Below are 25,855 nucleotides of genomic sequence, written 5' to 3'. Positions count from 1 at the left end.
TAAAGTTATTCAAAGAGAAGATATCTTTAATAGGAGATATTTCATATTTATACCACGAAACGAAATATTTAATTTCACAATGGCAATTTATTACTTTTCAATAGTGATTAAAATTAAATAATAAAGAGAAATTGAAATTTTTCATTAAGAATTTTGATTACTTTACATATTTGATTACTTTTTAAGTAACCCAAGGTATTTATTCATTTTACTTCGTTTAAATCCCATTGCGAAACGCTTTTCCATTTTCCACCCGACTCTTCCTCAATTTGTCATTTATTTTCCACTTTTTTATCGCAACCACCAACCCTAATATAAATGATTTTCGTTAATGTAACAAAAAATGTAAATATTTCAATTTGGGATTTCCTTGTTGTTGGCCACTTTTCTCTACTTAGGAGTATATTTTATGGCATTATTTATATTTATTATTGGCTTGTCTGTGTGGCCTCTCCTTTGCGATTGTTGTAAATTTTTATTTATATTTATATTGTGTTTTCATTTTCATATTTGTTTTTTCTCGGTATTTCGTATTTCTTATCATATTTCACATTCCTGACATAATGCGCACCTGATGCCCCAAAAACCGCGTGTGGCCAATTGGCTCAAAACATTTTGCGGTGCTGTCTTTGGATATCTTATGCCCACCCATCCTTTGCCTTTCCATTTTCCTCCTTTCCTTTTTTTTTTGTTTTTTCTGATTTTTCCTGAGAGCTTTTCAGCGCGAACATTAGCGGGATTTTGGTTCCTGAGCGGAGGGTAGAGTGCAATAAATCCAGATCCGAAATGATTTTCTGGGGGGTTTCTGGGCTTAGAGATGGTCGCGTGATTGGATCGTTAGGCACAGACCCCTCTTTCCCCTGCTTCCTGCCCCCTGCCCCCTGCCCATTTCAATTTCAAGTTATGACGATGTCCTAGTAGTACGCATTACCACCTCCCACAACACACCACCCACCAACCTGCTTTTCTCATTTTCCAACTCCCCTCGCTTCTGCGGCCATTTTCGAAAATGGCTTTGGCAATTTCTTGACTGCCGCCGCGTAATGAAAACGGACAGGTGTGCACGGCCTGGCCAAAAAGCAAAAAAAAAAAGAAGACCACAAAACCAAAAAAAAAAAAAACACCCAATGCCACCCCCCTCCACTCCATCAATGTGGCCCACCTTCCATCAACACACAACGCTCCCTGCGGCTGCGACTGCTGCTGATTCGCGTAACTTTTCATTTGCGCAGCGAAATGTCGCAGATGACGATGGGCCATGGGCTAAATACTGATACTGATGTCGATGATAGGCCAACCACCCAACCACTCAACCACCCAACCACCCAGCGGCCATCGGCAATGTTGGATTTTCTCTGAAAAATTTTCCATGCATTTTCCATTGACTTGCAGCAAGCAGAAGGCGGTGTGCAAGTGATTTTTCAATAGAGCCTCTGGCTTAAATTGGAAATAGAAATGTTCATACTTCATTTCTTGCTTTGCTAGATTTTCACGAAAATCCACAGTTTCAAAAAACAAAAAATAGAGTTAAAAATGCAGTTTAGATATGGGAAGTCGCCACATGCCAATAAACTGTAGTTAAAATGCATAACCAATTTAACTCATTTAAAAATACTTTTATGTACGTAAATATTTTTCCGCCTTATTAAATTTCTCCGGAGTTGACAATTTATATAATGTTTTTTTCTTCCCTTTGCTTTTCTGCTGTTCGAGTGCATTTCATCTTTGACCCCAACTTTTGCGCTTTGTCTTTTTGCATTGGATTTTCCTCTTTTGTTTTCCCATTTTCTCTGTGCCATTTTCTCATTTCGCTTTTTTTCAACAATTTTTTTTCTTTTTGGTTTTTCCTTCTCCGTTTTTTTTTTTTTTTTTGCAATTTTGTGCGCCTAAGCTTGGCGTGCGTGAGCTTTTGTGTGTGAAAACAGGTTTCACTGATTTTCAATTTCAATTGTCTAATACTGCCAGGGCATCTGTGTGTGTGTGTGCGTGTGTACTTTTTTGTGCCATTTTTATTTGCTCACATTAGCAATTTCTTTTGTTGACTCGTTGGCATCGTCGGGCCTACTCCTCGCTCTGACCTAACCGCATGAGCCACCCACCAGACGCTATACACCACCCTCCGCCCACCGCCCACCACCCACCCCACCCACTTATTGTTATTGTGTCTGGCAACCGCCAAACGGGCCACCGCACACCACCCACCACCCCCTGCTTTCGGTTTTCTGAGACGATGTGCGTGATTTTCCACTTGTGTGTGCCGCCATCTCCGATCTCCGATCTCCCAACTCCCCGAAACCGAAACTAAGCCGCACACGCCCATATTATGATCTCAGCCAGCTATTGTGTGTGATTGTTGCTCATTTTTTTTTTTAGTTTTTATCATACTTTACTTTTTTCCAACACACTTTTTTCTCTCCCTGTATCGCGCTCCATCATATTTTTCTCCGCTTTCGCTTCGTCAAGCAATTCATTTGTGCTTTAATTTACTGTAATCTGCTCAATGTTCTATTTGCTTCCTCTTTCACTTTCGATGCGGTAATGCCACTTGATGCCAAGTCGGAGTCTTCAAATCGTTTTTAAAAATAATTAAAGGTAGAGAAATTACTGCAAAAGAAGTTGAAAGAAAGTATAATAAGGATATCAGAATACTCAAAATCCCACATTACGAAAAGTTATTTTCCTAAAACTATTTATTATTGATTTGCCAGAGAATTTGCAAGCATATTGCTATAGCAAATTCTTGATTAACAACTTTCTTACAAACTAATATCACTGCACTAAATAATTGGAAAATATTCTGGAAAAACATTTTGCTAACTTTTCTCCCACCATTTTCTCGTTGCAGGATTGCAGTGCAAAAAAAAAGAGAGAGCTCAGTGAAAAACTGCAAGGGATATGCAATTTCCTTATCAAACGAAAGAGCCAGCAGCAACAACATCTCCGTCTCCCTCACACAATATTAATTTTTATTTTTCAAGTGTCTGAAGTACAACAATCGACAAAAAAAAAACGAGAAAAAAACGAAAAAAAAACCGAAGAAAAATTGTATAAAAATAAATACGAAAAAGAAAATCGCGGGGAAAAGGAGAAAAGTTTAAAGACGCCGAAGGCAAAAGTTCACATAAAGCAGCCGAAAAAAGTTTTTCAATTATTGTAAAAAGTGTTAAAAAGATAGGGCCAAACGCTAGCGAGCAAGAGTGAGAGAGAGGAGGCTAGAGTGCGAGCGAGACAGCCAGCAATTATCTTTCATAAGCAAAAAAGTTTAGCAGGCAAAAGAGCAAACGGAATAAGACGAGCGGGCCAACAAAGAAGGCAAAGGAGGGGGGAGAGGAGTTAAATTTAATTAATTGCTCTCCCAAGTGCCGCCTAATAATAAATTAGAAATATTAAACGCGTTAATTTTCCGCTTATTTCATTAAAGCAGCCCACCAAACAAAAATAAATATCCAAAAATAAGTGAAAAGCAACATAGCACGAGGAGCCAGAGGGCAACCCTAAAAAAGACAGAAGTGCGGCGGCCAGCGAAGAGGTTACCAGAGAGAAGGGTCACCAAAAAACCGAAAGGAACCCAAAAACAAAAAAAAAAAACAAAACCCAAATTCAAATCACCAACCAAGCGAGAAAAGGAGAAAAGGCGAAGCGCCCGACGACGAACCAAAAATGAATCCGACGCCCGTGGGCATTGGATTCGGATTTGGTCGCAAGCCGCCCAGCAAGGCCAGAATGCGTTCTCGCTGGCGGCCACCGTCAGCGACAACCCTGCTGACCCCGTCTGACCCCGCCGAGGCTGCCGATCCGCTGCCCACTGTCACCGGTGTCGCCCCATCATCGGCCCCAACAGCAGCCACGCCCATCGGCGAACGCCATCCACAGCAGCACAGCAGCAGCGGCATCGATCGCAGGCTGCAGCAGCCGCACCACCAACCACAGCAGCACCGCCAGCATCGCGGCCAGTTGACAACCCTGGCGCTGCTGCTACTGGCCCTCGTGGCCATCAGCAACCTGGAAACCCTGCTCGCCGTGCGCACCGAAGGACCGCGCAACCGCCACGGATCTCCAGGTGAGTCTAGCTGTCAATTTTGTTGTAATTCCTAAAAACTCAAACAACTTATTCAAAAGAAGGCAATCATTAAAATCAGTGTTAAAGCTAAACAATAACCTTATTTCGAGGACCGTGAAAATCAATATATATATTTATGCCCATTTTAAGTTCAACTCAATTGTTACTTATATTTATTTATGCATAATTGCTTAATTTCGTCACGTGGCTTTAATTTATAATATCAAACCCATCCTTAGGCAGCCCATGAAATTTATGTCATTGATCCCCATGCTTTGAGTGCCGAATGCATTCCTACTCCTGGAATTTTCCGGCATGTTTGACTTATAAATTAGGGGGACTTTGTGACTTTTTCCGCCACCCCAAACCGCCGCGGCCTGTGGAAATTGCATTTCCTTAATGTGCTGCTGCCTCCATATATTGATTAGCACTTCACACCAGCAAATTAATGCACAAAGCGGTCTGTTTTGAGTGTGTGTGCCAGTGTGTTTGCGTGTGTGTGCTCGAGTGTGTGTGTTTGTGTTTGTGCGTGTGTGGCGGTAACTGCTCGTGTCACTTTAAAATCTTGCCCGCAGCATGACCAACATTTCATCCCACACACCCACACACCCACAAACACACACACACACACACCCATACCCCTCGATTTCCCAAAACGAAAATTATGAATGCCACAAGGCGGGTGCTGGGGGGAGGGGGGTTGGAAACCCCCGGGAAGACAATCGAAAGAAATCAGAGTCAGCCCGCAAAGCCAAACCAAATGTACACAAAAAGATTCCGCTGGGCGGCGCGAAACAAAAAATTAAGAAAATTACAACAATCGTTACACACCGAAAACAAAAGCCACACAACAGCAAGAAAAATTGAGAGTTTAAGTAAAAAATGAGGCAAACAAAAAAAAAAAAAGGAAAATAAGTCGAGAGTGAGAGCAAAAGCAAAAGCATATTCCCCACCGCATTCCCCGCAAATTCTTGGCGGCCAGTTGATGTGCGCAAAAGTGCGCCAAGTCGGTGGTTTTAGCTTACTGATTTGTGCGGATAAATTACAGGGTATGTATCGCCTCAGCGAATTCGTTATTTAAGTTCCGGTTAGTTGGCAAATCGAGTGACGAATTCTACAGCTAATTGCTTAGATTTGGCTGAGAATTTATGTTTTTGAATAACAATGTAAGGTGCCTGGAAATAAGTTTAGAGACGAATGTAATGGCCTCTCTAGGCTTTAGGAAAATTACTAATATTTCATTCGAATACTCGTAGATTTAGCTGGATATTTTTTATTTTGCAACAATTTATACAAAACGGGTTACAGGCCACTGCATTTAGATAATTTATTAACATTTTTATTGACCCTTTCTACGAATATTTGTATAAATCCATAAAGCTTTACAATGTTTTCACAGCTGTCGCTGTAAATATTAAAATGCATTAGCCCTTTGCAAAAACTTATAAAACTCAGAACGTTGGTCGTATAAAATGCCTAATAAATGTTAAGTACTTATAGTCAAGTACGGGGTATTCCCCATTCGTTGCGACGTCTGCAATAAGCACTTGTCTATAGTCGTTATTGCCGTTGTTGTTGCTAGTGCGCTGCCAGAAATTATGAATCAGGAAGTCTTAATAAGCGCAATTTCAAGTCGTTAGTCACACAAAGTAGAAAAAATGCTGGAAGCTCTCGAGCCACGTCTTTGCCACTACTGACTGCTCTGGATTCTTATATTCTTACATTTACTTTTTTCTTCGTGTTTTTTCAACGCTCTCACACGAACTCACATCGCACTATTAGCGCCTGTATATATATGTTTATATATCTGTACATATATATATTTATGAAGGAGGGGGAGGGGATGGAGGGAAGGAATACCATACTTTATATATGGGGGCGGTCATTTTGCAGTCGTTTTTGTTGCTGTGTTCCTGTGTTGCCGTTGATTTTAATTAAGTGAAACGTTTTAATGTGCGCCACAGATTTTCAGATTTTCTGCCCTTGATGCAGGCTGTTCTGGAATGGGATTGGAAACGGGAATGGGAACGGGAATGGGAACGGGAAAGGGAAAGGGGGGTGGGAATGGGAATGGACTTTCATGGGCAAACTACTACAAGAAGAGAAGGAAGAGAAATGTGTAAACAGTAAATGTCAAGACAAGCGATCAAATTGCTTATTAAAGCAAATGAAAAACGAGCTGGAAAATGAGTTGTGAATGTTGATGGTGCGGTGCGGTGGACTTGGGGGGGAAGGGTGTGATAACGCTGATAAATGTCCAAGCAAGCGCTATTTTAAGCCTAACTGTGATGTTACTTTGGGAGCGTAAAACGCATAAATCCACGGGAATTAAGCAAATGTCAAACAATTCACAAGATAATCCGTTTAAAAGAAACCAAACATTATTCGATGCTTACAGCCGCCTGTCAGCCAGTTGTCAGTTCTATGCTTTATGATTTGCTGCTAACCAAATCGATTATTGTGGCATAAGCGTTTAAATATTCATATTACTTGGCCAGCGCAGCAGCTTTAAATCATTTTAAATAATTCTAAAAAATACGAGTTGAATTTTAAGGCAATATTCGGTAGTTTTCTCTATAAACTTTATGTATTTATATATAGTTTTTTTATATTTTCTGTGAAATATTTGTATGGTTTAATGTCCAAGTTGAATTTATATGGCGGATATGACGAACCCTTTTCTCGCTTCTTTCACTTTTCTCAATTTGTGCCTTCCTCTCCGATAAAGCTGCGATTCGCTCACTCTTTCGCTATATATCCAAACCTATATGTATGGTATGGTGTACATCAAAGATATATCACTGGCAGAGCCAACAATTGCAATACAAAGTCATTTAATGCAATTTGCTGATTGCGCTTGATGTTGCTGCAGTTGCTGTTGCAGTTGCTGCTGCAGTTGCTGTTGCAGTTGCTGCTGCTGCTGCTGATGTTGTTGCTCGTGTCGTTCTTGTTGCTGATGTACCTTTTGACATTTGAGCAGCGCTGCTTGCCGCTTGCCGCTTGCTGCTTTCTGCTTGCTGCTTGCTGCTGACAATGCAACTCTCCCACAGTGTGACGCACACTTCCGTGTCCCCCGAAGATGCCCCTAAAAATCGCCTGCAGTAGTTGCATTCAAAGAGCAAAAGCCAAAGGCTGAAGAAATGACTTTAATGGCATTTAATAAACATGGCACAAACAACGTTTGCCAACCAGCCAGCCAGCCAGAAGAGGCAGTTGCAAGTGGGGGGTCTTTGCAAAAGAAGGGAGCCTCATAACAGCCGACAACCGGATTCAAATTCCAGTTTCAATATGACGCCGCTGTTGCTGTTGCTGCTGTTGATGATGAGCCAGCGAGAGAATGCCGCATTTTGAAGGAGTCGCTTGCCCCATCATCATAATCATCGTAATCAGCGCCATGATCAGCCCCATCCTCATCCTCACCATCGTCATCACCATTGCCATCATCAGCATTATGATTATGCATTATCATTATCGCGAATGTGCTAGTTACAGAGTGACACCCATTTCAATGCAATGAAATGCAATGCAACGCGTTGCAAGCAGAAGGCAATGCAGTTGACAAAGTTCATACCCTGTGATTTGCGCTGGCTAAGAGTGTAAACTTTGATTGTGTTGCATCAACTTGAAATATATTTCATAATTTTTGAAACATTGTAATTGTGCAGATTTTTCTGTTTAATTGCGCATAAAGCTAAGAATAAAAAAAATTATCACAAAATCCTTCATCTAGAGCATATAACATTCGCTTATCCTTGAAACTCGCAGCTGCAGCATGTTTTTGGCCGCTTGTTGCTGTTGTCATTTGGCCTTTAATCACAGGCGACGGCAGCAACATCAGCTGCAGTGGCAACAACAACACGAGCAACATCAGCGGCAACCGCAGCATCAGCTTCTTCTTTCCACTCACCAACACACTGACACACCGTGCACACGCACACACAAAGGCAGTTGGCCAGTGGGTGGCTGTTGACCGCAAAGTTAATTGCAGTGTGTGTTGCAGTTGCCTTTTGTTGTTGCTGCTGCTGCTGCTGCTGTTGCCGCTTCTGCTGCAGTTGCTTCTGCCGCCTGACGCTGCTGCTGTTGCGGTCGCTTGGCCCGTTGCGGGCAAATAACTTTGCTAATACTTTGACCAACACAAAAGGCTCTTGGCAAACTTTGCCACCAGGCTTACACTGCGAGAAAGGATATCGAAAAAGGTCAAAGCAATTTAAAGTGATAAAAACATAGCACATAGTTTCTTTGAAAATAAAGCTATCATTATTTAATATATAATGCAGCAAAAGTGTGAAAATTTGCATTAATAGAGCCTGGAATTTAGTGCATTACCTCACCTATTACGCTGACCGCGACTGTCAACTTTCGCCCAAGCATTTGGCAAATGTTCAATGCGCAACTGTCGCGGGGCCATTTAAATTGCATGCCAATGCCAATAAATATGCTCGTTGGTGTAGATTCCGGCCTCCAGCGATCTCGGTTGCCAAGGCGATCTGAAATCCCAGGCCCACAGTCGGTTTCTAGGCAAATCTAGCGGCTTTTCGCTACCCTCTTCTTTCGGCCCTCTTTCCGCCGAGTTGACAAGCTCAGGTGAAAACCAGTTCAAACTGCAATCTCCGTTGCAGTTGCAGTTGCATTCGCAGTCGCTGCCTCACGCTTGACTGCCTTGTTTTTCTTTTATTTTCGCTCTTTTTTTTTTTTTTACTTTTTGTTGTCTGGCTAGCCGGCCGGCTCTAATTGTTGCTGCGGCAACCAGGGTTGCCAACTAGTCAACAGAAATATTGTGGCAAATATACATTTTATGACTTTGAGATCTCAATCTTTTATATTTACAGTTACATAACTGAAGTTGCTATGTAGTTAGGCAAACATATTGTGTGCAACTCTCATAATTATTTCTATTATCAATATTAAGTTCGCAGCTTGAATCGTTTGATTTGAAAATATTTACGAAAATCAATTTCATTTTAAGTTCACAAGTGGAAATCACTTGGGTTTATTTATCCAGTTTTATTTTTTCATCACGATTTTGTGTGTTTGTTGCATACCTCTTCCTCTTTCCTCTCCCTTCGCATAGTGAGAAAAAGAGAAAAAGAGAGAGAGAGAGAGAGAAGGAGATGATCGCCGGTAATAACATCATAGCCGGTCGCTTTTTGCTTTTTGGTTTTTGTTATTCTCTTTATTTTAATTTTATTGTGTCTGCCCCCTCCCCCGCCTTCGGTTTGCCGCCTCTTTCCCACAAGAGGTATTTTTTAGCTATAAACAATTTTTGTTGTACATTTTACTGTTGTTTTTGCTCTTCACTCACTCTCATTGTCTTTGTTGTTTTTGTTGTGGATTTCTTTATTGCTCGCCGTTTTGTTGTTGCCTTTTGCTGTGTATTTCTTTCTTTCATTTATTTATTTTCATCTTGCCTCTCTGTCGCGCCCCGCCTCGCTGCATCTCCCTTCCACTCACGTGCAGCATTCGGTACCAGGCACCGGCGATCACCGTTTCAACAACAACACCAACAACAAGGGCAACAATGACAGCAACAACAATTACAACAACGGACAGACAGACAGCAAAACACACAGGCAAACACACACAATCGGTGCTCTCAGGGCATGTGCACTGTCTTCACAGAAAACCAGAGAGAGAGAGAGAGAGACAGAGAACGGGTGCGGAGGAGGTGGAAACTGAAGGAGAGTAAAACGGGATTAGAGTGGACCAAAGGAGTGCAATTTGGCAGAATTCGTAGAAATCAAAATAATATTATTTATTATAAAACCTACTTCAATTTATATTCAGCAGCGACAACACTGTGTTGGCCCTGACTGTAAATAGTACTAAAGCTTTATTAAAACAAAGCACGTTATTATTAGTGAAATCTCGATATAATTTTATATTTAATGAGTGACGCACAACAGGTGCACCCTGTTAGATAATCCACACAGAAGTAGTATGCGAATGCACAGATCAAAAGTAGATAACTTGCAAGCACAATCTTGTCATCGTTGTGCAATTTAGTTGCAGAGGCATTTGGATGCGCTTATTAACAAGTATAATGCTATGATGCGGATTTATTGATAGGGACTGGAAATAACAAAGTAAACGGGTTTTTTCATATCAAACTTATTCAAGAACAAACAAGCATTTCGAATCGGTATACGGAAGTGAGAACAAAAGGATAAAAAAGTGAAAAACTACGGTTAACAATGAAGGTTAAGATAAGTTATCAACAGTATTCCTTCAGGTATGTACACAAATATGTACATATGTATGTATGTACATAGATACGTTTTTTTTTCTATTTTTTATTTTACCAACCGTTTCCAGTTTGTTTTTAGCCAATTTACGTACTTTTGGCCAGCAGTTTATTCCCCCGAACGCTTTTCGATTCATTTTCTCAGCATTTTCAACGATTCATTTGAGACTTTAATTGCAAAGCATTCGAATCCCAACCAATTAAGCCCTAGTCAAAGTGAATGAAATGAAAATTCCGGTGAACCGACGGCGTAAAATGAAAACTCGTTTTAAATTCTCCTTTTCAATTTGGCCAGAGATTAAGTTACCTATTTATTAGTTTATTTGTTTCGGCTTTTAGAGGCGAGTGGGATTTTTCCAAATTGTTGCACAAAGTTCACTTAATTTGTGTGCGGCTCATAAATTCTTTACGAAATATTTTCGGTTTGCTTTTGGCCTGGCCTGGTTTTTTCCACATTTACGAGTGTGTGTGCAGCGCATCTAAATGGAAAATTTTTCTTTAATTTTTATTTTTTATTTTTTTGCGCAGCAGTCTGTTGGTTTTGTTAAATTTTTTTTTTTTTAATACTATTTTGTCATTTGGGGGAACACCTGCAAACGATTTTGAATTTTGTAGTTTCACTGCATTTAATTTAAATAAATACTGCATTCGGATCGATAACGTTTCAATTATGGCAGATGCAAAGGGGAAAAGAAGCCAAAACACGTGGGTATTAACGTTTTTGGCAACACCGGATATCAACCACATGGCCATTGGCCATGCAATTTTAAACATTTTTTCCATCAATTTTCCAATCATTTTTCCGCATTTGTTGGTCGCAGTAATTCCCTTCTAATTGACAAGCAAATCGTCCTCGACTTCAAGTCGATTCATGTCTGTGTGCACATTGTATATATGTATGTATGTTTATTCATGTGTACATACATATGTATGCACATACATATTTCAACGGAACGAATCCATTCGCAAAACGTTGTAATAATAAATAAATACTTGGAATCGCATTACAGTCTCCATCGACGACCACAAAAGCGAAAGCCAGACGAGCACAATAACGAAACATGTTTAATAAATAAATAAATGAGTTGACTAATCAAACAGTGAAGTCGGACAACTCGGGATGAAAGCCTTAAATGTTCTGCTCGAAATTATATATTAATATATTTATACTCGATTATTACGCAATCCGGTTTGCCTTCAGGTTGGAGGAAGCACTGTGAACTTTAAATAGGATTTCAATTATGGGTTGATTAGGAACATCCCTTACAGTGATATTGTATTACTTATTATTGTAAATACATAATTAGGTTTTTAAATACATCATTATTTTTTTCGGGTTTGACCTTGCTTTGTTTGCAATAATGTAAATGTTTTAAATATTTTTTTTATCGCAGTAGTTATAGTTGAAAAACAACTGGCTTGTTTAGCTGCGAACTATTTTAATTGAAATTTAAACAAATTTTTGTCACTTTTAGTTAAACTTTCTCCGGTGCGGGGATGGGAAAATGGGTGGAAAATGGGCGGAAAAGCGAGGGTTTAATTCAACGCATAGACTCTGTCTATATGCAAACAATATGGCCACATGCATACCTTTACTGCCCTTACACACACACACACACACACGCGCGCGGGCACACACTGCCAAAAGTCGCATATTTTATGCATTCTAACTGTGCTTTCTAATGCCTGCCCTCGGTGTGTGCTGGCATGTGTGTGTGTGTGTGTGTGCATAGGTGTGCCGGCTGGCAAAGTTAATTGTTTTTGAATAATTAATTACACACAGTGCGCGGTAAGAACAGCAACAACAACGCGAATTTATGTAACCAACAATGATGATACAAAAATGGGAGTGGCAAAGGGCGCGCAGGGGGATGAATGGGGCTATATGAACAACACCCCCACCACCAACCACCAAAAAAAAAAAACACACACAAATTTACAGACAACAACAGACTAACGATAGTAAGCCACCATCAATGTCAATAATGAGGTTTTGATTGGAGTTTTGATGGACATTTTTCAATTGGAAAGTTTTCGTCATAATCGATAAACATATTGAAAAGTCGGTTGGATATTAAGGGAGTTTGACAGTGACTTTTAATGTGATATTATGAAAAATAGGTAATTACGTGTGCAACTTCTTTAAGGTTCAATTGATTGGACACATGCTGATCTTATACGTTTGTATTGTACTTGGGTTATTAGCCACTGATATAGAATTTAATTATTTTATTAAATACATTCAATCCTTCAGTATGTTTTCAACACTTATTTTCATTTTAATTGATAGCAACCCGGTTAAGCCAGCACTCGCAACCCTTTGCTTTGATATTCCGCCATATCCCCAAACATTATTAAGTTTTAAAATATTCCCTTTCATGTTCCTGCACAGTATTTGCAATATCTATATATTTTTTATATATTTTTTACGTTTATTGGCGTTGGGCGCTGAGCAAATAGTTCGAGGGAAAGCCTTTGGGGCAAAAGTATGGGGGATTAAATCGATTTTCAGACTCCGGGCTTTCGTTGTTTATTATTATTTTTTAATCAACCATTAAATTGGGTCCTGTGCCCAAAATGGAGCGAATTTAATTTGCCAAAAAATACTGGTTTTTCCTCACCGAATTTTTTTGTGTAATCGTTTTAGGGACGAATGAAGAGTTGGCCGTGCAGTTTTCCAACTATTAATTGGGCACAAATGGAAAATTGATTAGCGACAGTCGGCTATGGAAACACCTGTGGATTTCCTTTTGTATAGTTTTTAATAATATATATTTGTACCCCATATTTTATGTCGCAATCAACTATATATGCATGCTTGTTATTTTAAAATAAGAGACGTTTCAAAAGTGTCAAGGTGTCAAGTAAGCTATTTGGAAATGGCTAAAATGTCACGTAATATAATAAGGCTTTCTTGATGTTTGTTTATTAAATGCACCTTTGTTCCATCACTTTTCAAATCCAGTTTGACAGCTTTCAAAAGTTTTTGCATTTTTTTCGGTAACGCACTGTTGCGAAACGCACTGTATGCCAAACAGCAGCAAAATTAATTGAATGGCACAATTTTCTGGGTGAAAAGCGCAAAAAAAAAAAGCATGCCAATCCATAGGCATCAGCACCCGTGTACTTTTTGGTCGAGAGGAAAAACCATTTTGGGCCGTGATTTTTTATGATTACTTTTTCGCATCTCCTCTTTTCTGCTGCGACCATTATATTCTTATTTTTATTTTTATTCTTGTTTTTTATTCGGGTTGCATAAACGAATTTGCATCGTCGAGGCGCTGAAATAAATGCGAAAATTTATACATTTAACGTTATTTTTGCATCTCCTCCGAAACGGATCGGCCACGCCCCTCTGCGCCTCTTAATGCTCTTAGCGGTGCCAGCGCCCAAAAATAAAAAATAAAAAAAAATGAGATCCCACGAAGTGCAAAAGCATAAAAAACGCCAAATAGCTGGACGCAATTTAAATTTGCATACGAGTCGAATGGTAGTTACTTAAAAATTAAAATGGCAGCCGTTAGAGCGACTTTTCCAACATAACTTGGTTAAAATGGGCATAAAGCTAAAAGAATAACTGTTTTTAACTCTTTTATGACGGATTAAGCAAAATTCATGTATGTGTTAATTTTCGCATTTTTTTTTTTTGGTAAATTTCCAGAGAATTACAAATATTTAAAAAGTTTGAATGCAACAAAGTGGAAAGCACAATTACAATTATATATTGTTTAATACATATTATTAAGAATTTAAGGAGGAACTCCCTATGAAAACTTGCTTAAAGTTTTGGTTTTCCATACGCTTCTTAAAATATCAAAGGACACCAATGATTCGTCAGAGGATTTTCATGTTTTTTGTCCATGTTTTCCTAAAAGCTTTTCTTCAAAAGTGCCCTTATAAATGCAATGAAGGGACTCTCTGTTGCTGTATTGAATTAGTGCTGTGCCCCACTGCAATCGCTTGATTAGCTCCTACAAAAAAACAAAACGGGGGGCGGGAGTAGGTGGGCGTGGCACTGAGGTGTTGTGGCATGCCAGCAATATTTGTTTGTCGCAGTCACAGGAGCGGACAAGTCAATGACCATAAAAGTCAACACTCAGTCGGCACACGCAATGCGAAAGAGAGACGGCGTGCTATGCAGCGAAAGAGAGAGAGGATGCGAGTGGAGTGGAGTGGAGTGGCGACATCTAGCGGCGGCATTTTCGCCTTCCGGCCAAACCTGAAAACACACACAAAAAAGGAATAGTAAAAGAGGGCACAACTTAGCAATGCAAATTTCGAGTAGCTCCAGTCGTTTCCTCTCTTGCCCGACATGTGACACATTTACACTGAGTGCAGTTTAGTTAGTCAAGGTGTGTGCACTGCAAGAAAAATCATCAAAAAAATGGAAAAACCATTAAAGTAACCTTTAAAGGGAGGTGATGCTCATATTACACTCTATACAAACTTGTAATACCGAAAGCTTTAGGAAGAATTTGTACTGCATCTCACTTAAATGCAGCCACTAACATCCGCTGATCTCAGTGTAGTCGACATTCAAATGGCGGACGAAAAAAAAAAAAAAGAAGTGTGCAAAAGCCAAGAGATGATAATGATGATGGCAGAACCAGTTGCTCCGTTAAAGCCTGGCCATAACCATTAGCCAGCTTCATTCACAGATTCCAAAGGCGCATACGAACACATACGAACACTGGATGGATGGATGAGGAGATGGAATCTCTGTGGCACGCCGGTTTTGTTGCTGAAAACTAGCTGTATGTTATGGTAGATGGTATATACTAAGGCCAAAGCTCTTGACCAACTCCGCAAAGACCTTCTCCGCCATGTGGAGAGCCCAGCCTCGGTGTTGCTCAATTACAGATTCGGCTGCCAAATGCAAAATGGAAAATGCAAAATGCCAATTGCAAAATGCCAAAGCCCCTGTGGGAAGTCTATTGCACAATTGCCCAGCACTTGTGTGCATAAATGTTCTGCTATTGAAATCTATTAGGTGAATCTATGAGAGCCCCATTAAAAATCCCATTTTTCTTGTAAATTTGCCCCCCCCCCTTTAATTTTTTTTGCCGGACAAATTGCTTAACTCTGTAGTTTTTTCCAACACCTCCCCGCCCCGTCCCCGGTTTTGTGACGCCAGAAAAGTTTTTAATTACTTGCGAGACTTTGGATTGAAATCCCCCTTTTCCGGGGAAGCCACTTCAATGATTGATTACACACTGATAGCCCAGTCAAGGTGACTTCGGGATATCATCTTGCACTTCATCTGCCACTTATTCTCCACGCTTCTATTGCAACTTCATCCTCTGGCCGGGATTTCAACTCCTCCTGCTCCTCCTGGCCATTGCATGGTGGATGACTACCCCTCGCCTTGTCGCTGTAGTCCCTTAAGTATCTTCAGTGTTTATAAATTAACTTGGCTTCACATTCCATCCGATGCAGTCGCCATCACCTTTGCCTTCACTTTTATACTTTTGCCTCTGCCTTCGCCGTCGTTGGTAGCTTTTCCTTGCCGTGAAAACACGCGAAACCCACCGTTAATCACCTGCCACCCCCCACATCCCCACAGCCCCCATCAATGGCACGCCCCCTGTTTGCTCCAGCTGCTCCAGTTACCTTTGGGCCATCCAAGAACAAAGAGGGTATAACAATTATGACCAGTAAAACGGCAGCGAGTGTGGGAGCCAATTAAATATAATATTACATTTCATTTAAACAAAGCTTGTATTTCTGCGCGACAAAAGGGGACTATAAATTAAATATTTAAGTCGGGTATGCAAGGTGTTTTTTTTTTAAATTATCAGTAATGGTTGGCAAAAATGTTAATGCATTTACAGGTAGCTCAGAAATAGGATAGTGCTGCAAAAGGTTGCTTGTATTTAATCTAATAAATATGCATTAATATAAGAATTAATTAGAATTAAGTTATATTGCATTTATTAAAACTTATCGTATTCTTTTCTTTTTTGCAGGTAATGACATTTTTCAAAACCATTCCGATCTTAAGCATCGATCGTATGCATATAAGACTATTTTTGTAAGTAAAATGACTATTACCAACATTTAAGTAATTAATTCACGCGCATCGACTTAAGATTGAACTTTAGGGTATCACCACTTCGACTCCAGCCGGGCGGAAATTCCAGATGGCTTTCCCATTTTTTTTTTTAGTCCGGGATTTGGGTTCGTTTGGTGGCGCTGCACTTGCCATCTGCCGCCCACTCATTAAGATTCTATGCTGTAAGCTTCACGTCCGAGTTTTCCATCCTTTTCCCAACCAACCAACCCATCCAGCCATCTACAATTTTTTTGCTGGGCTTTTTTCAAGCCATGGCACTTCCTTTTGACTTTGTTGCTGGAGTTGTTTTTCACAAAAATGTCCACTCAAATGGCGTTTAGCGTGCAATTATGAGCTTCTCTTCGCCTTCTGTTTTATTTCGCCTTTCCCCATTTATTTTGCTTAATTTTTTATGCTTAAGTACTGCCCAAATGAAACTGGCGGTGAAAATTGGTGGGGCGATTAATGAAATGATAATGCCGCGTAGCGATTTATGCATTTTGCTTTAGAAAATTGTATAGGAACTTGAAAGCTGCCTGAAAAACGTGTTTAAATCGGATAAAATCTGAATATCTTAAGTACATACTTTAAATAATTCTATACTCATTTAGTTAATTACTATTTCAATACCTTTCATTACTTTGCTAAGTTTGCTTTATTAAGGATCAAATGTTTTTCACTTCAGGCTATTTTTAAGTCGAGTATTATATCTAATTTGACTTTTCCGCATTTTCCTGTGTTTATTTGGGCAGCAGCCTCATCTGATTGTGTCTCATTTGCAATTGAGAATGTCACCCACTTCGTTTTTGTATTTGTATTTGCATTTTTTTTTTGCTCTCATCTCAAAGCGAAAACTCCGGCTTTAATTGCTGTCACATTTTTTGTTTTCTATTTAATTTTTGTTCACTGTTTCCAGTGTTGTTGTTGTTTGCCTTTGTTTTGATTCCATTTCCCCCACATTTTTGGGGAGGTGGGGCGGTTGGGAAAATAGGGGGCGGTCGGGCATTGAGGCGGAACAAAGCTGACTTAATGACTCCGGCCGCCCGCAGATGTAAAAAAAAAATAAATGGCAGAATAAAAAGTATAAGTAGAAAGTACAAACAAAAAAAAAAAAAAAAAAGAAGCGGGCCAACAAAAGAAGAAACAAATTAAAAATTACTTTAAAAAATGCCTCGGAATTTAAATCAAATGTAAGGCGGCTGCTTAAATCTTAAATGATGATTTCGCTTGCTCCTTGAGTGGAGCTCACCCCCCCACCCGCCACCACCTCTAATTGATATTCATTGTCTTGTCTAGAATCTGTATTTTTTTTTTGTTTTTTTTTAGCACATACATGGGTTTTTTTTTCATCTTTTGCTTGGGGATCATAAATCTTTAATTTGATTGAGGCCCTCGCTGCGATGAGGGTTTTGTTTAAGGCGGATTCAATTTATTTCTCTTACATTCAATTAAAATGTTTTCTATTTTTCCATTTGCCATTTGGTTAATAAATTATCAAAAGCACTCGCTGACTCGCCGACTCGTCGACAGCTTCATTCTAGCAGTTGAGTTCTTGAGTGAATGTAACCATTTCGTATATATGTATTTCAAATATTAATTATAAGGCATCAAATTGCCCCGTGCTGCCAAACTATTTAACCTGTGCTAAATCAAAACTCAAATCTCCGAATCTGTGCCGAAAAAGTTTTCCGAAGGGGTTGCGGGTGGGGGTGGTGACGAAAGTTTTTGTGGGCATTTAGACAGTTGGTTAAAAACCATGCTGGCCACGTAGATTTCGCATATTGTTGGCAACACGCGCCTATTAATTAGCCAAAAGTCAGTCGCACTAAATGGAGCACACAAAAACACGCTAACGAACTATTTTTCGGTTTGGATGGCTGATGCTGCTGGCCCAGCTTTTTCCAAAATTATATAAGCCGCCTAATTAAGGGCGTGGCAATCTGGGCTGCATTTAAATGCTGGCAATTTTCGGCTATTTAAACAGCACAAAAATACAAAATTAAAGGGGGGCAATAAGTGGGGAAAACGTGTGGGTATTCTAAAACGCAACATCCCTCTCTCTCCCCTCCCCCTCCCCCCCGCCTGAAAAGAGTATTTTACAAATTTTTTTTGATTTGTGGCCAGTTGTTGTTTGTTGCCAGTTGTTGTTGTTGTGTGCCACAGTTGTGTGTGTGTGTACTTGTTGTCCGGTGCCGGTCACCAACTGTAGCCGATTCTATCGCTGGCATACCCCATACCCCAACGCCCGCATTTTTATACCACAGTGAACTCATTTTAAGTGGAATTGAATTTACATATTTTTTTTGCTTCATTTCAAATCAAGCGCTACTCATCAAAAGAATTTATATTTATTAATATTCCATAGTTAGCCAGCTAACCCATAATATTTATGAGCTTAGTTCCTTATCCCTGCTATCGAATCTCCACTGTAGTTGTCATCCGTGCCTGTGGTCAAGAGGAAGTGGGTGGGGCTGTGGACTGCGGGGTGATGGGCGGTAGGCGGTGGGCGGTGGTCTGTTCAACGCCATTGACCACGAAAATTGCTCATGCATGGCCGAAAAAGGCGGACACCGGAGCGGTGGGAAAATGGGGGCGTGGCTCTGTGGCGGTTGTGGATCGAGTGCGTGCGCTTTTCGTGTTAATAATAATTGACATTATCGTTGCTATTTGTTGCTGGTCGATGCAGTTGTTTTGGTTTTTATTGTTGTCGTTGCCGCTGCTTTTGTTGCTGTTGCTTTTGTTGTTGTTGTTGCTTTTGTTGTTGTTGTTGTTGCTTTTGTTGTTGTTGTTGCTTTTGTTGTTGTTGTTGCTGTTGCTATTGTCACTGTTTTGCTCTATTTATGGTACCCCGAATTTTGTGTTGTTCCTTTCTGTGTGTGTTTTGGGCCTTTGTTTGGGTATTTGTCCACAAACATTCTAATCAAAGTTTATTAATTCACAAATTGCTACACTTAACTAGTGCGATGCCGTTGTTGTGGAGAGCAAGATGTGGAAAATATATGGTAATAGAGACAGTAAATATGAAAATTCCAGAGGACTTACAAAATTATTTAATTAGTTTTGAAAGTAGTTCGAGAAATTTATCGTGTGTTATCTTTTCTTTTAAGAATGCTAGAACAATTTCGAAAAGTTTTTAACCATACATTGTGTAGCCATACTTTCATCAACTATTTTTTTTTTTTTTTTTATTCTCGCTGTCACTTAATTTTCTTGTTTTTGCAATTTTAATTTTGCCATTTCTCTGTGCCATTTTCATGCCGATTTTGTTGATTTGACGACAATTTGCATGCAACAATTTATTGTTGACGGTCAATTGTCAGTCGAAGTTGAATGTCAATCAATGTTGACAATGTCGCCATGGACGGTGGGTGGTTTTTTTTTTTTTCTCTCGAAGGGGGCTGAGTCGCCGACTGACGTAATCAAATTGTAAAATGGCACAAAATAAAGGAACTAGAAAAAGCCGATTGAAAAAAGCGAAACTCAATTATTTGAGATGCGTCGTCACCTTGAATAATTGAATCAACATTTTCGACAACTTCCCGTCTCTTTCTGTCTTACCACCGCGATTGTGGGGTGAGGGGGTGCGGAAAGTGGGGGAGGGGGGGCGGACAATTGGACAATTGAATTACGAATGTCGAGTATCGAGTATCGGGTATCGAAGTCGAATGTCAGTGGCGATTGAATATAGGGGGCAAAATGGAAATGGAAATGCAATTAAAATCAAAGATGTCCCAGTGCCAGACTGTAGATAGAGATGGCTGCAAAAAGATAGAAAGAGAGAGCGCCAGACAGGCGAAACTCTATTAGCCTGGCTTTCCTAATGGAAATTTGATTGAGTAACAATGGCAAGACGGGTTTATGGATGTCGGCGGATTTATGGCATTAATAAAGTACTTTTCTGAAAGCGAAATTTAAGTGTGCTGTACTTAAATGTCACTTTGCCTAAATGATGGACTTTAAAAACAAGTGAAATAGCATTTTTAAGAGCTTTAATACATTGTTGTAATACATTTGCTAACACCTAAATTCTTTATTAACAACTTAATTTAAACCATTAAGCAGTAATTAATGAGATGCAAAACTTGTAAAAATTTATATACTAATGATCTGCACCGATCGATTAGCTAAAAATGCTATTAAAAAAAAACTCTCTTTCAACTTTAATTGGCACGCTGGAAAAGTCCATTTATCATGCGAAAATCGCGCTGATTTAGTCATGTGCACTACTTATCCATTCGGAAACGAATTAATTTGCCATAACTAAACATTTTCGCCGGCCATAAAACAATTTCGGGATTTTGTTCTCTTTTATGGTTATGCTGATTTCACCATGCTCATTGTTTTTCAAATAATGAAGTACTCGAATTAAATGCTCATTAAATATGAAAAAAAAAAATTATTTTTTATTTGCCGACAAAGAAAATAATCTGTACGCTTTTTTCGAAATAAAGTAAATATTATATGCAAATGATCGGATAAGATAATAAGATAAGATGGTGAAGCGTTGAATAAAGTTCAGCGTTTCGCTATTGCTATCTCTCTCGCTTGTATGCTCCCCCTCTCTCTCTCTTCGATAACCAGAGTGTGTGGGTTTTGCGAGTGCAAATATTTGAGTGTCGCCTATTTGTCAATTTTCTCATGCTTTTCGTTTACGTATCAATGACCTAAGGCGACCACATGCAGATGGCGAAAGAGACGGCTACACTGGGGAGCGAAAGAGACAGCCAGATATGGGCAATGGGCAATGGCAACGGCAGCTGCTCATTCATTGACTTTACGGTCGTCTATTTGCTTAGTTTCGGAAATTGGAAGTTTTTGGGTTGGCAAGAATTCCTAGAGGACAAAAAATAGTCGAAAAAAAGTGAGATTTTCTCGGTTGTAATTCCATTAAGTCCTTTAAAATTCTTGTGTCTGTTTCTTTGCCTGAATATGAGTACCGCTGAGAATATATTTCAATATTTTGTTCAACCAGATAATGCAATGTTCGTTGCTACTTTAAGAACATTCTCAAAAAGTATTCTCAATTTGTTTTTGCCATTTCCCAGTAATTCATAAACATTCATTGCATTTTTAATGATTTACTATTTCCGCACTTAAAGCACTGAAAAAAACGTTCAACAGGAAATGTAATTATTTACATGAATTCCTAATTGTTTTTTAAACGTTAAGCTCTTTAAATTCCATTTATTAACAGTGGAGCAAATGTGCTAATTAGCTGATCGAAACTGAAAATCTCGGAGGATTGCAACGTTTTTTAACATCAAAAACATAAACCGCAAAATCCACGAATTTTCATGTATTAATATAAGCAATAAGAATGTGTTTTGGAAACCCTTTAACCCCACCGTGCCGGATTATTTTATGCATAAAATGCCTTTCGGGCTTCTGCTTTTAATTGCAATTTCATGTAGCCAAACGTTGTTGCGGCTCTTGTATTTCTATGTTTGGCACACAAATATTTACCCCACTGAAAGGTCACTGGAGAGCAGCAAATAATAATTATAAAATTAACAACAATGGCAAATACTGTGAATTATTTTTAATAATAAATGCCAATAATCAACGCAATTAACAAATTCATCGAGCTCAATTGGACAATGTCAACGAGTCGCAATGCACCAGCGCAATGTGCAATAATAACAATAACAATCTTGGCCATTTTATATGCCACCTCATTCTGTGGCATTCAATGTCTTACCATCTTAAATCTTTTTCTTAAAAAAACTTTGATAAACAGCTTTAAATAATTAATGCACGAATGTTTAGCTTAGACCACAAGAACGAGAAAACTTATTAATTATAGCAAGAAAGAGTAAAACGAGTGAGACAACTTGACTGAGATAGCAGCAATTTTATAAAATAGTTCGCTAAATATAATTCGAAAATTTAATATATATTTAGTTGGTTTGTTTATAATTTAAATACTTGACTTACTTGGATTTTAAAGCGCATAAAACCCATTCAAATGTAAAATGATCCAATTTCAAAACGGCGAAAAGGAACTTTTCAAGTTGACCTACGGCGCCAATTTTTCTGCTCGACTTGGAGTGTAGTTCAAGTGCAATAAATTCGCCCCCTGCCCCTTTTCCGCCCGCTAAAGTGGGCGTGGCAAGTGGGCGTATGGTGGGTGATGGATGCTTGAAAAAATGGCGGATGGCAGGATGTTGCCGAAACCCCAACGAAACGAGACGAAGCGATGGAAAACGGAGGCCCAGTGTGGTTGCAAGGCATTGAAACCAATTAACGAACAATCAACCCGGGCAACCGCAAAATCCAAATTGTTCAGCGTTACGAGTGACTCGGGGGTTTGAGAGTTCAGTTTCAGTTAATAATGTGTACATATATATGTATGTACTATATATATGTATGTATGACCATATACATATGGTCGGATGTATAGTAAATCAAGTTGGGGGAGCGAAACGCAGCTGACCAGATTTACAGACGTGTGCACAACAGCATGCAAAAACCAATTTCAAATGGCGACTTTTTCAAGGGGGAAAGGGGAATTAAGTGCATTTCTACTTATTGCCATACAGTGGGGATCCTGTAAAGCAACTCATTTCAACATTATGATTTTTTTCCTTTAAGAAAAAACAAATTTTTTCATTGTGGTAAGAAAGCAGCTGGATCACAAAATAAATATTAAGAAAATCTACACTCTGCTATTGAAGAGTAGCTCGCAAGTCGATACAGTTTGAGTGCGAAACTTAACCTATTTAAATCTCAGTGGATAAAAATTGAACATGATTGCTGTATTAATTTTCCTTTCTGTCTTTGCTGGCTTACAATTTTTTCCTACCATAATTTGCCGCAATTTTAGTGAAAACATGCAACAAATAAATACAATAAACATTTTAATTAAACTACAACAATAATCAGCAAAAGGTAAACGAGACACTGGGTAAAATGAAAAAAAAAAAAAAAAACAATGCACACGCACGCACATTTAATAAATCATTTTCCATTTAACTGGCAAATCAAATTATATTTAAATATGCTCAAATTGAGCAAACACAGCCAGCGGATAATTTACCGAGTATTTCGCATTTGAGATAGTAATATCCATAGGGAGTTGAAATAAACATAAACAAATCCGCAGACAAACAAAGCTAATCAACAGAAGTTTTCTGCGTCCTGTGTGTGAAATCAATCAAATTAGCATGCAAATTGGAATGCCTGCAAGGAATACGAAGACCGAAGCATTTGTCTTTTTTTGTTTTATTAAATTGCCAACTAAAATACTCTATAATACATTTTTGGCGAATTTCCTATTGAATTTCACATCATATTGCGACAGGTTAAATCATTACACACATGTAATCGAATTCAATATGCAGTGTATTTAATTATTAATATCAATACTCAGTGAATACCGTTTTCATTTTGTTAGTTAATTGGAAAACATATCTTGGTAATTGAAACATAAAACCCCCACAACTGTAATTTAATACATTTGGTGTAAATTTGTTAATTAATATGATCAAAAATATTTAATGCATTGGTAGCTACATAAAATATATATTGTACTTAATACATTGCTTTGCAAAAATTGAATAAAGTATTTCGATGCTTGTAATTGTATGAGACCTAATTGAAATAATGCGAAATAAATCATATTTCTAAAAACAATAAAATCGGTATAAAATTCTACATATACCGCTAAAAATCTCGCAAGTCATATTTAAATACTTTCAATATATTTAATTAACTTGGTGTGACCGATAAATCAGAGATGTAATCAGAGCCGTAAAAATTTAAGTCTTTAAATGTCTAGCCCACAAAAAAAAAGTGGCAGACGAAAACGGGCAAACAAACGTTAATACGAAAAAAAAATTACAAAAATGTATGAATGAACCGAAACAATGTGGTAAAGAAAGAGAGAGCGCTAGCGGTGGGAGGGAGACAGAGAGTTGCCAGCACTTGGCGGTCATTGTTCCAATTTCTAACCATTTTTTATTTTGTTTATATCGTGTGTGTGTGTGATTGTGTGTGTGAGTTGAGTGTTGTGGGGATTTTATTCCTTCTTCTTTTACGTTTTCCAAGTGTTGTTGTTAATTTGTTTGGCTGTGGCGCGCATTTTTCACACACTACTAAACAGGGGGAAAATGGAAAACTCACACACCCCGCCCCCCCCTCCATCCCGCATCATGCAACCATCCTTGTCTTGTGACTCTGGTTTTGTGCATTAAAGCCTGCAGCTACCAAATATACCACAATTTAAGCATTTGTATTCGTGCCCGTGGCTCACATGTCAGGTTGACCGCCCAGCAAAAATAGCAGGAAAACAAGCCAGCAAAACAACATTGAGAAAATGTTGGTTGTGGAAAAACCGGAAAAACAAAAACCCAAGCCAGGCGAAAAAGGGACAGACAACAAGTGGAGGATTTGGAAAAGGGCAAAGATATTTAATCTTGACACAAAGCTGCCGGCAATTCAATTCAATTCCAATTCGCAGATAAATTTATTGAAGTTTTTAATTCCTTAAGGTTGTGGAATATGCTATTCTTAGAAATTGTGCAGATGTAAGTTGTTTATTTCCGAATACTTGTACTATTGTTTTTGCCAAAATGTACTTACATTTACATATATAAGTGCCGAATGTGTAACAGAAATGGGTGGGCAAATTACTATTTAGCCGACAAGTCACATCTTTGAACTTCAAAACCAAAACAACCGCTGACAGTTCTGAGTGATTTGGCGGTTCAACCAACTAGTCGTATGCGTGATATGTATATGACACATTCAATTTGCAATGCTGCCCAAAGCAGAAATAAATCATAATTAGACTAGAGTAACCAAGGCACTGGAACCACATCATACATCGCTGATAAGGCTGTTTAGCTTGGCTGGGTATTCAATGTAATAATCAAAATCACACTTTGGCAGCTGCAATAGCTGTGAATTTGGTTTGAATTTTAGTAAGTGATTAAAACATATAGAACGGCTTTCCGGTTTCGATTTTACATACATATTCCAGAATGCCAAAAGCCCAAATCCTAACTAACTAACTTTATTAAAGCGGAAACAGGACCTTTTCAGGGGGGTGGCAACTCTGGTGGCGGGGGCGGGGGATGCACAAAGGGAATATGCACTAGACAATATGCAACGTTAGTTTGCTGCTGGTGCTGCTGCTACACCATTTTTTATTTCCCTGTTCCTCCCGTCCACCGATTAAAACCACCACTACACACAAACGCCCAAAAACACACACCAATACACACACACACACGCGTACACCCATGCATGCATTGCAAAATAGATAAAACCAAACCAAACACATACCCCTGCAGATAGAGAGAGAGACGGCTGGCGAGGGCGGGAAAGAGAGGGGGCGACTGACAGCTGCCGTCGGCTTAAATGGCGCTTACAGCAAACGCAAAAATTCGCGCCAAACAAAAACAAAATCCAGTGGATAGAAACAACAAGCAAAGAAACATCAACAAAATCTAGAAAACATAAAACATAGGTAGACACGGATACGGGTGGCATTCAATACAGC

General features: G+C 39.0%; 1 protein-coding gene across 3 annotated transcripts in view; it reads left to right on the top strand.

The window, feature by feature from the left end:
* The window catches only part of LOC6525919 (low-density lipoprotein receptor-related protein 2), a 144,830-nt gene that overhangs the window by 26,430 nt on the left and 92,545 nt on the right, over positions 1 to 25,855 (top strand). For 2 of the 3 annotated variants that reach the window (XM_039376274.2, XM_039376248.2), the window contains exon 2: positions 3,425 to 4,060. In XM_039376274.2, the coding sequence (XP_039232208.1) occupies positions 3,661 to 4,060 (400 nt within the window). In that variant the 5' untranslated portion in view covers positions 3,425 to 3,660. Of the gene's footprint in view, positions 1 to 2,845; positions 4,061 to 25,855 lie in introns of all 3 variants that reach the window. The other variant, XM_002101703.4, reaches the window with a different exon arrangement.

Source organism: Drosophila yakuba, chromosome X (assembly GCF_016746365.2).
Source record: "Drosophila yakuba strain Tai18E2 chromosome X, Prin_Dyak_Tai18E2_2.1, whole genome shotgun sequence".
In the NCBI taxonomy this organism is placed as follows: domain Eukaryota; kingdom Metazoa; phylum Arthropoda; class Insecta; order Diptera; family Drosophilidae; genus Drosophila; species Drosophila yakuba.
The sequence above is the reverse complement of the archived record's forward strand: the minus strand, read 5'-3'. Positions and strand labels throughout refer to the sequence as shown.